The following is a 14,291-nucleotide window of genomic DNA, read 5'->3' on the forward strand; positions in this document are numbered from 1 at the left end:
TATAACTTTGTTGAGCAATGTCTGAGTATTCCATGTGAAGGTCACTTTTAAGGAAAACAAATACAATTATATTGCTGCTTCTGTCATTATTCTTAGCCAGAAAGATATATTACAGTTGAAAAAACATTACTGTTACTTCTGACATTTGGAGCCAAACTCAGGATGTGCCAGAACTATCTATAGCACAAACTGAAAGTTGTACTTACAGTTGTCAAGTATGATTTTAGCATTATAACATGATGTCAGGAAGGAGTGTAATATAACATGGAATTTATAAGAAGGTGTCTTCCTTTTTACAAGATATTTTTAGGGTCCTCCAGGCAGTTTTAATGGTGGCCACAAATTTCAAGCCTAAGCTCTTTCTTTCTTCTTTATCTGTAGATTTATAGATGTTAGAATTAGAAAATTAAGAGGATGTTGAAAATATTAAATCTACATAATAGAAGCAAAACCATCTGAACAGATTAATACTGAAGAATAATAGGCATAATAAAATCTCAGTCATGTTCTGCTCTGCAGTTTACATCGCTGTTTATTGTGTATGTTCCTAATATGAGCATTTTTCATAATGCTGATAATTCAGCCTGTCAGTCAGACAGTGAAATATGTGTGACAGAATACTAAATGCGTCTCTGACAAAGTGCAACCTGGGAACAAGGAAAGAGAAAGCTTTTTGGGAGTCATGTACTTGGAGATAAATATCAAATGTTAATTAATCACCCGTAATTTTCTATTCTTATTTATTTCACATTTTCTCTGAATAGTCATGTAATAGTGTGTACATACAGATTTTTATATATGTATGTATATTGAAGTAAACTAGAACCTTGTCCTGGTTGGGAAGAGGGCTCAAAAGGAAGATGTAAAAGCTTAAGTTCTCGTGCTGACTGACATTCACCTGTCATAGAATCTTGAGCAAGCCACTTCTACTTTGTCTTCTTCCCCATTCACTGTCTTGTCTTTTTAAACTGTGAGTTTTGAAGGGCAGTGATTGTCTCTTATTACGTATTTTAAAGTTCCTGGATAGTAATTTCTTAAACCTACCAGAAGCCTCTAAGTGCTACTGTAATCCAAATAATAAAGTATATATTATTATTGTTACATGAGTAATCTTAGGAATATGAGTAACCAAATTAAAGTAAACATAACTACTAATATATAAAGCCATCTCTTGAGGAAAATTGTGGCAGGAGTGGTGCATACCATGGCCATACCAATTACACTTCCCCACAGGAAAAAAAAGGCTTGCACTTGTATATAGCACATATACACATTTACATTAAGCCTTCATCAGTATTCTGCCATCTCAAGTAGTGCATATGCCTTTATATTCTTAATCGAATGTACAATGGTATTATAACAATGGGGTAGATCGTTTAAAATACATAGTAACAGTTAGGGAGATTAAAAACAGACATGTTAGTATAAATTGTGAAGTAGACATGACACAATTTTAGCCCTTCCCTTAGATAAGGTAGAAACCACACAGCAAGTTCTAGAGACTAAAAGTATACTGCGAAAATTGCCAGTATTGTCCAGTAGCTCCTGGCAGATGGTAAGCCACTAGAGGTATTCTTGATTCTCTCCTAGAAGAATAAAGACTGGAAAAAAGTCCTGCAGGTGTTAACCAGCTTGTCACTGTGACAGATTGCTTCATAACAATCAAATCAACAAAAATGAACATAATATTCATTGAAATAATACAGACATTTCCCATGTTGTTCACACGAACAGTCCTGCTGGTTGGAGTTAAATGGAACATTCCTTTCAAGCTTATAATTTTTCAGTTGGTTTCTCTGCTTGCTTTGGTAGGACTGATTTGTATCGGCATTTATACTTACCACAGAGATGCTGGGGTATATTTGACCTTAGATTTCAAGCACAGTCTAAGTCAGCCTGCTCTCATCACACCTGTGTTGGAATCAGTAACTCTTCTCCTCTAAACGAGATCTGCAAAGTCATTATCTGTGTGACACAGTGCAGAAGATGCAGATCATGGTGTCTAATGAGATTTACTATTACTGGCATGCACGTTAAGTTCTAACTAAATGTAGCTGAAAAAGCAAGATATCTTGCGTTAACAGCAGCTTGGAGGTCAATGCACTTTTGTTCCATGCCCATCAACACGAGGTCTGGGATGTGGCAGAAGAAATACCTAAAACACTGTCTGCTTGAAAGGTGCCACCTCTGCTACAATTAGTGAAGTTGAACAAACTTCACTGATAGATACTGTGGGTTTTAACTGGATGAAGAACCTCCCTTCTGACACATTGGGGAGAAGCGTGGAAGGAAGCTTTTGTTTCTGATATGCTACCTTTATGCCTATTTGAAATTCTACAAGGCTTTAACTTATTTTCTTGAGATCTATTTTAGTATGCCCACACTTCCATAAGAACTCTGTCAAATGGAAATGAAGTGGATAATTGAGACTTTTGTGGATAATATGACATGTTTTAAAATGCTTGTTTCAATGGATTTCTCTTGGGTTTATATTTAAAATATTCAAGAGATTGTTTGATTTGAGTAAGGAATTAGGAGGTCATTTGGATTTCTTTTTTTTTTTAAATCTATGAATATCTCAAATATTCTTTTTTTAATTCCAGGGGTGTTTTAAATAGCCTCTTTTCAGGCTTTGATAAAGTAGCTCTCATAACCATGACATTTGTTACTAAAACAAATCTCATGCAGCGGAGGAATGTTAATCAAAACATGGTACTGTGAAAAGCTCAGCTACCATTTTAGCAATTTAAGGACCTTAAGAAGAGACAAACCTGTAGCTGCTAAACACCTGAGCCAACTGTTTCAGGTTTTTCGTAAGCCATCTGATTTATCTAAAGTTGAGGAGTTATCTGCAACATAGATGTTTCTTGATTTGAAAGGTCATGTGAGGGAATTTGTGCAATGTTCAACAAATTACTTAGGCCCCTGACATTAGACTAAGGGAAGTTTTTATCTGAAGATTGGATGGTTTATATAATTGTAGAAAACACAAAATATAGTAAGTGCATACTAGGGGAATTATTTTGTGGAAATATTTGCTTTTCTGCTGTGCAGCTGTAAGCATAATTTCTAGCAGCAGGTGAACTGGTGTGATGTGATTGATTGCAGGTTTCCTCAAGAGCTGAACATGGGAAAAATCAGCGCTGAAATCATGTGGACTCTGTTTGCCCAGGACATGAAATATGCTCTGGAAGGTAATTAGAACAAACTATTAGTTACACTAGAGAGTTCACCAAGACTGATTTCCACTGCAAATGACACCTGGCATCAGATTTCTGTGTGTGGTAAGAGCTTTCTGGAATACTTGTTTAAGATGTTTCATAGGTTAGTGAAAATGAAGTGTTGTAAAGGAAGAAAATCATTGCGCTGTGACTGTATGAAGTTATCTGTGGAAGGAGGAGACAAAAGAACTGAAACTGGAAATGCTGCTACTTATTACCTAAAAGTGACAAAATCATCAATGTCCAAAGAACCACAAATATGCTTGCTAGAGAGCATTATAAGCATTCCATATTTTGTTACTAGCTGAAAATGGCTCACTTTGCCGGTAAGAAACATTTACAGAATGAAGTTATGGAGAAAAAGCACACAGACAATTAAACTTTTTGTGTTCAAAAGGCAGGTTGTACTCATTGTATTTCCAACAGAATCAAATGCAGTTTTCTCTTATCCTTTAAGATAGTACTGTGGTTAACCATAAATAAAACATACTTTCTCTTTTCTATAGCAGATAATCTCCAACTAATGGTTTCAAACCCACTCGTTAATATATGGTCATTGCAGAAAACCAAGGAAAAATACCTGCATGAAACTTTTTTAAAAATACTGAAGAGAAGGAATGAAGGAAATAGTCTTGATTAGTGATAGAAATATTGCCAGCTCATGTACGTGTATTCACATGAACTTTTAGATCACTATTATAATCATGACTCTTGAAATTAAGTTCATCAAACTCTCCTTAACTAGTATTTATTTTTGCAGAATAAAAACTGATAGTTTCTATGGTTTCATTCCTAAACAGGAACCTCAATAAATCTAGTCACAAAATATAGATCAGCATGCTGATAATTAGTGATTTTTAATAATAGTTTTAAATTAATTTAAATTTTTAAATTTAATTAATTTAAATTTTTAAATCACTAATTATTTCCATGGATATTCTACAGACTGAATTTGATTTTCCAGTTGTTAATGGCAATAAATTTTTTTTTCTCCAAATCCTATAAGATAACAAGCGAGCCTTTAAATATGGTCACACTCGATCCTCATGGATTTAATGGAGTTTGTTAAAATGCTTTGCATTCTGCTATGTCAGTCTTGCCTTCCAAGTTATTAACATAGGCTACCATCTGTTCATATGTAGTGTCCAGGGCTGTGATTCCAATCTTTGCCTGATTCAATTTAGTATTAATCTCCTGAAGCAGCATATTTTGTGTTATCAAGTTGATTCCTTTCTGCATCCAATTAAGAAGCAATGAAATAGTCCAACATTGTTTGCAAAAGGATTGATGATGTGATCAAAAAGATTAAACTAGCCCATCCAAGATCCTGTTTCTGATTTCTCCCACCTTATATATTCCCAGATATATCCAGACACTCCCATCAGCTTAAATTCAGGAAATGAGTGTGTCGTAACTCCATTCTCTAACAGAAGCCCAGTATTGGAGCATCCAGTTTACATTCCTTTTTCCTGAGAGCAGATCAGAATGGCTGTTGAGGCTACGTCCTCTTGCTGTAGAGATGAATGCCTCCTGTTCCTGCTCGGGGGATGGATGGAGCTGCAGCTGCTGCTGGGCAGAATTGCTGCTTCTCAGCAGGACTGCCCCTACCTCCTTGGCAGTAGGAGCGGACAGCCCCCTGAGCCGGGCACCAGCAGCCATTACACCTCTCTGCCTTGTGTTCTCCCTTGATTCTTGCCCAGGACAGTCTAGCTAGGAGGCTCCTGTTGTCGCATGGAGAAGACAGAAGGAACAGCAGCTTCCATAGGAGTGGCTTCTTGCTAGAGAAGCGTATAGCAGCTGCATGTCTCTGAATACCAAGGCAGCGCATTTGCACGTGACAGGGTGGATGGCTGCGGCCAGGGGACACAGCTCGCTTTTGGGCTGAGGGAGGAAAGGGCATCCCAAAGCACCGTTCAGGTCTCCACAGCTGCTGGGATCAGGGCTACACCGTGCCAAGCTGACATGCCTTGCAGACAAAACTGTACTAAAATCTGGTATTGAGTTCATCATTACATTCTAGATTTTCTTCCATTTTAAATTAGTAACAATGTTCAGCCTTTGCATAGTATTAAAAGTTTTATGCAAACTTTAACAAATCAACTCCATACCAGTTTTAATTTTTTTCTGACCTAAGGAGCTTGGGATTACTTTTATGTATAGATTTTTTTCATGGAGAAGGTATCATATTTGAGGGATCTGGTGTAGTTGGGAACTGTCAATGTTAGGTTAATGGTTGGACTAGGTGATCTTCAAGGTCTTTTCCAACCTTGATGATTCTGTGATTTTTCTCTTTGAGAACTGACTTCAGTAGATTATTTTTTTTTACTTCTTTGCAGGTTATTCATAGATTAACAGTGATTTGCATGATAGATTATACATTGTTGTTTGACATTTAGTTTACACAAGCATATCTGAGCTTACAGGATGTTAATATTTTTGTACTGTCTGGTCCTCAAATTATTCTGTATTTATGGTATGAACAAATGAGAACAGAGAGAGAATTTCACCAGCAGTGCAAGTGATTTGTTACTGATTTCATGTGGTAAGAAATCTTTTTCTTGCCAAGTATGAAGATGCGAAGGTTAAAAGATGACGAGAGAGGAATGAGCTGACATTAGATATGCAATTACAAAAGTGTTTTTATTCTATGTCCTCAGAAATGTCTTTTTCAGATCTTTCGTATCTCTTAACTTTTGAATAGGTCAGATCAAATGTCTGGGGCTATCCAGTCTGTTAAAAAGAGAACATTCTAATTGTTGTTATTATGATAATCTAATTCTGGTAGTGGCCAGAAGTCAAGACCAGGATCATGCCAGAAATGAATTAGCTGCTGTGTAAATACAGCAGCAGACAGTCTCAATCCTGCAAAGCTAACGTTCTGAAGTGTCAGGCCTTATAAAAACAGGAGAAGAACAAAAAAGTCATTATACCATTTTATGCATTTAATGTAAGTTTGCTTTTTAAGTTTGCTGTTATCCTCAATGTATAAGCAGATATTATCTTCCTGTTTCTCTGACAGATTCCTCTTTCATGACAGTAACTGATAAAGTGATTTCAAAGAGGCAGGTCTGTGAGTTGATGCTGACCACAAAGAGCATAGAAAAAAAAAAAAAAAAAGGCTAATGCTGCCCAGAGAAAGGTCACACCATTTGGTGGCAGATTTCAAGTCTATTTTCACTCCAACCTTACAATTTACAAATGTTTCCCTTAAGACAGAATGTAGTCTTGGCTTAGAAAGAAACCACAGAGCAGATTTGGGAAGGTGGGCTGAGGTTACGGAAGGGAGAACAGGGCAGCATCCACCAGAATGCAGGGTTTCATCAGGGTATCAAAATATGTGAAACCTTTTTATTCTAATGAATCTCATTCTGCATTCACACATTTCAACAAATGTATTACATCCTTGTTTTTCCAGAGACCTGAGGAATAAAGAGTCATATGTAGTCTCATGGGGAATTCAGAGACTATAAAGACAAAGACAAGGAGATTCCAGTTGGGGTTCGTAATAAACTTTGGCAGATAGTCAGTAAGATTGAATGTGACATGATTGGAGGAAGAGGGGAGTTAGAAATGTTCTTTGGTCAGTACATCAGACAATGTTAACAGCTACATACTGTAGGTACTGGAGGGCTGAGCTTAGTGAGTATGAGAATACAGTTAAGTACCCATCATGTGCAAGACAGATCCCCAGGCTTGCCTAAAAAGCACTGTAGCCATACCAAATGGCACTATTTCATTGAAGTTAATTAGACCCACTAATTAAGACAGATAAAGTGGACAGAACTTTTCCCAGGAGCTAAATTAATATTTCTTCATGGCATTGTGTTGTGCTGTATCAGTGTGTCTTCTTACTTGGAACTACCTCAGACATCTCCAGTATGGCGCAACCTTGTACTTGGGACATGCCCACTATATCATTTGGTTATTCCCTAACCCATTTTCTTTGATTTTACGTACTGAACCATAATCAGAATAATAAGTACTAGTGAGTGTTTATACTGCGGTACAAGTCTACAGTAATCTTAATAAGTTAAAGCTTCTTTATGTCTGATTGTAGGTGTATTCATGGTGCCAGATGTTACTAGAAAAAAAAATGTAGTGCATCAGTGAATGCCTGACTTCATTATTTAAAGTTGTCACCCAATAACAGCAGTGTATATTGCCCCATATATTTAATAATGAAAGCTCTGTCCTTATTTAATCTTCTTTTAACCACTGAATATTAATCTCATTCTGAAACATTATTATTAGCTCTTACTCAGGCAGCCACTGATTGTCAAATATTTGTGTATAAACTTTTCCTGAGTGTTGCCTAATTGTGAGAAAGACAATTTTGCTAGTCAACATATACTAGTACTACCATGCTAGATAGGTTAGACTGTGAATGATGCTTTAAATGAACCCTGCATTGATGAATAATTGTGGGTTATTTATAGCTCACATGGTTCTGTCCTTTCCACAAACCAATGAGTTCAGTAAGCAAGTAAGGGAGAAGGATTCTGTTCAGCTGAAGGGGCTGTACATCACCTATAGGATCAGGAGGAGAGTTCTGTCTTATACCAAGGGTCAGTCAAGAACTCCTCTGTAGTTTATTAGGTATCTCAGCCCAGAAGAATAATTTGCCTCTTCTTTCTTCTTGTCCTTAATTACTGTTCTTCACCAGTAAGATGATACAACTTTATTGCAACTCACATTTTTACAAAAACTAGAGTTATGTCTTTTGCCTGATATAATTTTATGACTGGGGGGAAGAAAAGAAAAATCAAGCATAATTGTGACTTTGTCCCCACAGAAATTCACTTAAAGGACCTGCGCTGTTTAGTGCAGTTCTGCATCTGCTGGATGGAGAAAGCGTTCATCCTTTTCCTCCTACAGGACGTGCCCCTAATGCAGTCGGGCAGTCCAGCAGCTAGGGCTTAAACTTCCCGGCTCTATTTCCACAGGGGGAGTACAACCTAGCTGCTGCACCTCTGCATGAGTTCTGTGGATTCACCCTGTGAATCCATTCACGTTTTGGACTTCTTTCCATTTAGAAACAGTAACCAATGACAGCTTGCTTAATACAAAATATTTTTCTTTATCAACTCGAATAAAACATTTGAGTAAAAGAGAATTTAAAATAACAAGCAACCTCAATGCTATTTTTAATCCTGTCTATTAGGACACTTTGTAAACGCTTTGCTCATACAGCAAACAACTGTTCTTCTCCCAGCCTCTGTGTTGTTAAGTTGAAGACTCAGTCTTTTACCTTCAGGACATTTCCACAAATGGAGATTCACTGGTGCCTTTTTTCTCCTATATGTGCACAGGCAATGTTCCTCTTACAGGCAAGTGCATTAGTTCTAAATTAAATATTTGATACTGGTTCCAGCACCCCTACAAGAATAGGATAAATCCATTAAAACTGCTTTTTTCCACATTATCTTTTAATAAGTCTTAAGTGCAATTTGCTGGGTAACAATTAGAGAACACCTCTGTGTTGCCTTTGCTTCTGCTTTACAGGCAGAGCCGGATACAACACGGGTACTTATTAAAGCTCAACCTCACATTTATCCTGCTGCCTGATTCTTACTGGTTTGTACTTCATTCTGTTAATCACTTATAAAATGCTACCATGCCTATTTGGTAATATTTTATGCTCACTTTGCACTCTTGTGACGAGCCAAAGAGCAGAGAATCAAGTCTAAATGTTTCCTTTGTGGAAAGATACATTTTTCTAAAATGAAATAAGAAATAAATGAAAGTAGCCTGTCATAAAAGTTACAATGAAGATGCAGCTGTGTATTCAGAGTAAAGACCCAATACAATTAAGGCTGCCTTTATTACATTTATTCTCTTTTTTCCTCCCAGATTCAAGCATTATAATGTAGCATTAAATTATGTGATAACATTTCCCGAGAAGCAGTGGTTTCCAAGAAGCATGTATATTCTCTCTTTATTTTGCAATTTTTATACATATTAGAAGTTTATGAAAGCCTAATCAATGTAAATTGGATTCCTATACCAGCATTACTTTTCCTCTTTTATTAATTTCTGATTATGTGATTACTTGGAATAAATGCTGAAACTTCCGTACAAAGTATTTGAAACTTCCATCATGTTCTTCAGTACCAGGGCTTTAATCTTCATCATAGTTCTTGTATCAGATAGGATGGACCACTTCTTCTGCTCCATTCATAGCTTGCATTTCCTTAGGCTTTCCATGGGCAATTCATGCACAAAGCAAGAATTCCACTAACAGCAAAAAAGCACAATTTAGATGATTTCAGTCCTTGGAAGCAACTGCTTATTTCCTTCTATAATCAATAGTAGCCGTGTATATCCAAAGACAGAATGTTGTCTCTGAGTGTTTGTTCTTTGAATATTATTGATCTGTTCAGCTTTCATTGTACAAATTTCACTCTGATGTGATATTGAAGGATAAAAGTTATACTGAGGTTGATGTTGTTAAATTATTTGCTGTACTGGCATTTTTCTTTGTCTTAGTGTGATGGATGCACTCAGCCCTCCCCACCCGCCCCCTACCTTAAGTGATTTAAGTCACTCATCTGCAACACTTAGTTGCAAGCAAGACAGAGCAAGTTTGTGCTTAATCAAGCTACGTATCTTGCATCTTGAGTTGCCCTGTCGGTGATATATCCATCCACTTTTCTGGAACTTTTCTGGCTAAATTTTCAATAAGGAGTAAAAAAACCCAACTAAGTAATGCTAAGAAGATATCAAAGTTAATTTGCCTAAAGTAATTTGAAATGATTAGGCAGAATAAGACAGTAGCTAAAAAAATGGCAAATGCAATGTTTTGTGTAGAAAATAGGGCTGTTTGCAGCAGATTCACACATCCTTCATGGTGTTGCATGTTGCATCTCTCAGATAGTATGTAACATTGGTATTTGATGTCCTTGAAGTTCCCATAAGCAGTTTACCTCTTGCAGAAAGCAATGCACAGCTCTGCCTTTTCAGATGTTAAGCAGGTGTCCCTGAAGTCATTGTACCTGCTGCGAAATGTGAAGCAAAGCAGAGCACTCTGAGCAAATGGCCTCTCGCTTTGAGAGCTCCTCCTTGAATCTAAAAGGCAATGTCATATCAGCTTTTAAAGTGCACTGCATTAAGTCAAGGATTGATTAGCCCACTTCCACTGCAGGCAAGAAGACAAAAAAGAACAGTAAATCCATTTTTTCTCACAATTCAGAAAGAGACAGTCTGCCTTCCCTCCCTGGGCTCTGTTCAGCGAGGAAATATGACTCTGTGGTTAAGAAATCTTTGAAGAAGATCTACACTGCCTTTCATAATTTATGCATGTTCCCTTAGTAAATTCACTTGGTCTCCCTATAGCTCAGTTTCTAATTTGTAAAATGTAATAGCACAGCTTAATCACCTCATAGAGATGTTCAAGGTGTAAACCATTATGTCTGTGAAGAGTTCAAAGATATTTTAATGAAAATTTCCAAGTAAATGCAGAGAAAAGATTGAATATGTAGAAGTCTCTTACGAAAGACAATATATTTTTTAAAGGAGAATTAGAGGGTACTTTTAGTCGTAAATCAGTTGTAAGTGCAATCCAAAAAAAGGAGGTAATGACACAAGTTTTTCAGTTTTTGGTTTATTATATTTATCTTGACACAAAGAGAGCTTTCAGAAAGGCCAGTAGTATTTCATGTTATCAAAATCAATGTAAATTATATATAATTATCAATTAGTTGCATCCTGCTCTGTATTTCAGCTAAAAACCAGTGACTTCCATTGCCTTTGAGCTAAGTACAAGAACTCTGGGATGAGATGTCTAGTAGAATCTAATGTTTCCTTCTAAATCAGTAACGAACTTTGAGTTTCTATTTTTCTTCATTTGTGGCCTGATCCACTATGTTACATTCAAAGAGAGTCTTCCAGTTCATTTCAGCAGCACAGGGATTAAGTCTAGAGCACTATAAGCATAAGACCCACATTAAAAGAGGCAGTGGCACAGCAACTCTTGTAGTGTAGGGAAATTGCATTGGGATCAAGTACTGAAAACATTAACTTCTACTTTTATCCAAAACATAGGTGCATCACACTGACGTGATGTTTCCACAGTGGTTCAGAGGGAGTAATACCAGTTCTTGCTCAGTCAATATCATTCCTCGTAGGACTTCCTTAAGAGCTCTTCTTCCATTAGCCATACTCAGCTTGTGCCATGCATATACTTCCCAATTCTATGACTGAAAGTTTGTAAATAGCAGGTTTTCTGAAACAGCAGTTCTGAAAGAAATAGATAAAATATGCAGCTGGTAGTCTCTAGAATGACTGGTAAGTAATTATTGCAAATAATATGGAGTTATGTCACAATGGTTGAAAATAGCATCTGATTTTTTATGGGAAATTTTGCAGTTAATCCAAACACAATTCCATTATGTTTAGTCTCAATCATTTGTTTTAATAAACAGTAGTGCAATAGCATGTATGTAACAGTCAAGCCAACTGATTGTGATATAATTAATTTGCTACACATAAATATTCTTTGTAGTAGTTACTAATCTCTGAAACATTATCTTTAAAGCCTGGAAACTGGACGAGCTTTTTTGTTAGATATTCCTATATATTTATGTACATCTAGTTTTTACAGACAAATTTCCTTCTTGCAGTTCTTGTTCATAAGGATTTGAAACACACTGTAAAACTACCTCATTAGAATCCTTCAAGCAGTTTAACTGGATGATGTTACAAAGAACAGTGGCTAGGAAACTGCTGTAGAAAAAAAAAAAAAAATTGCTCTTAGCTTTTGTATCCAAATAAGGGACAATTAGACTTGATTACCTGAATATTCAAAATGTTCATCTTTTATGAAGGTTGGTAGACTACCCTTTTTTCCCTTTTTAGCAACTAATGCGTATCAAAAATTACATGGATACTCAGAGCGATGTTATTACCTCAAGGTTAAAAAGGAAAAAGGATTCTACAGTGAAGGAGGTTCTATTCCAGTTTGTTAAATGGCATTACCTCCTTAGCGTCATGGAGATGTTTCTGCTTAATAAGTCATCATTATGACTTTATTGACGAAATACTATGACACTACAAACCAGACTACAAATCAGACCAAAACTCACTAGTTGTATTGCACTTTCTCTTTGTTTGCTGCCTTATGAAAATCTCCTTGGCTTTCTTTAGCAATTGCTGGAAAAATGAGCAAGAAATAAAACATGATTCCAAAGTATTGCTGTTTGGTCACAGGCCTGTGAGGAAAGTACCTTAGGTTATAATCCTTCCTACAATGTCTCTTTATACATTTTTCTGTAAAAGAACAATTGCCTGCAGTTAGATTATTTGCTAGATACAGTGTCACCAGGTCCGTGGCTGATTTCATCACGCACCAAACACATTTGCATATATTAATGCCATACATTTTTTTAAAAAAAGTCTCTTTCTTGGTTACACAAACAGCACCTGAACAGCAGATTTTATTTCTTTTGTCTCAGTCCTGTTGCTTACTGAAAGTCTTCTTGAAGTTGTTGCTGTAATTGTAATTTGAACAGCTCAGATGAAACTGTTGATACCGTTTTCATTGTAGTTGCAGTTACAATGTCAATTACTGCAAACCTGTGGAAAGCAGATGTGCATCACAGCATTACCCCTGGGGAGATAATAAAAAAACCCCACTGTGTAATCAATACTGTAAAAACGATAGTCTTACTGGAACTGCGATAGATAAAAGCAGCTAAAGTGCCCCATACACACAGATTACAGTTTACAGATTTTACAGTTTACAGAAATCTTATTAGTGGTTTTTTCATTGATTCATGAGACAGTAATATAGAATAATGTGCCATTATCACTAATGGGAACTGCAAATATCCTTGTTATGAAACTCAGTAGATTAATAGATGCTTATAAAAATATGCAGCACTACAAGGAACTTTTCATAAAAGTAGCAACACCAAAAAAAAGATTAATAATACCAAATTTTCTATAGTGGAGATTCCATTTATCTAGAATCAATTATGAGAAGGGTCTGGTATTTCTATCATAATCTCTGCTGAGCACATTTGCACAGCATACAATTGGCAGGTTTAGTTCAAGACTGACTCAGTATTACAATAATTTTGCAAAGCAAGAGTGAACTTTTTTAGAAAGAGTTGTATTGTGCAGCTACTACATCTGTCTTCCAGAAAGTCCAAAATGGATATATCCATATAGGAAACCAGCTTTCCTTCCAGGAAAAAAGACACAGATCTCCAAACTGCATACTTATATCCTGTGTTGTCACACATTTACATTAACTTGTGCAAGTTTTTCAGAAATTAAGAAAGCAATCTGCGGGTCCTAATCTAAATTCAGAATGCCTACAGTCATGTTCCTGTGCTTTCTAACTGAAATCCATGTGGATAAACACATCTAATATTATCCAGTTAAATTTGTCGTGAGCTGACTCATATGGGCACCTGCTTTCTCTGTTCTTTGGTTTATATAAACTGAAGAGGTACTATGCATGGGATACAAAATGACTTTGTAGATCATGTTGAAGTATTTTCTGATGTTCTCATAGGTTGATATTAGGAATTGAGGATGATTTTCACTTACATGTAGCTACAAGTAATATCCTAGGAGACTCTTTTTAAATATTCTTTTCAAGGTATAACAGCCTGGAGAAAAAACCTCAATTATTCATGAATGACTTTTGTATTCGTTTCTAATGTGTAATAATGTAGACCTTCACTTTAAAAAGAAAATATCAATGAATGGTATTGTAGAAGTCATACTCTCCTGGACAAGTTTGCCCATCATCGGCAGCAGCTCATTTCTCAAATTGAAATAAGCATTTGCTTGGCTTGTGATACTATAGCAAACATTCTTAAATTGCATTGTATAACCTAATATTCCATCCATGCTTGAATGAAGAAATGCTATTCATTTCACATTTCTACTCTTTTGGCATGCAGTATAAGACAGATTTTAAGCAGTAGATGTGCAGTGAATTTCATAGCAATAAGATAATTGTTCTCAGTCAAAGGCTGGTCTCAATAACAGATTGTGGAAAAACTCCTACCAGAATAAAAAAATAACATTCTTCAGGTTTGTAGAAAGTAAGAACCATGACAG

General features: G+C 36.2%; 1 protein-coding gene across 3 annotated transcripts in view; it reads left to right on the top strand.

Annotated features, from left to right (window-relative positions):
- Positions 1–14,291, top strand: part of UNC13C (unc-13 homolog C) — a 164,524-nt gene that overhangs the window by 103,482 nt on the left and 46,751 nt on the right. For all 3 annotated transcript variants that reach the window (XM_074836988.1, XM_074836989.1, XM_074836990.1), the window contains one exon: positions 3,109–3,194. In XM_074836988.1, the coding sequence (XP_074693089.1) occupies positions 3,109–3,194 (86 nt within the window). The remainder of the gene's footprint in view (positions 1–3,108; positions 3,195–14,291) is intronic.

This window comes from Strix aluco, chromosome 12 (genome assembly GCF_031877795.1).
Source record: "Strix aluco isolate bStrAlu1 chromosome 12, bStrAlu1.hap1, whole genome shotgun sequence".
In the NCBI taxonomy this organism is placed as follows: domain Eukaryota; kingdom Metazoa; phylum Chordata; class Aves; order Strigiformes; family Strigidae; genus Strix; species Strix aluco.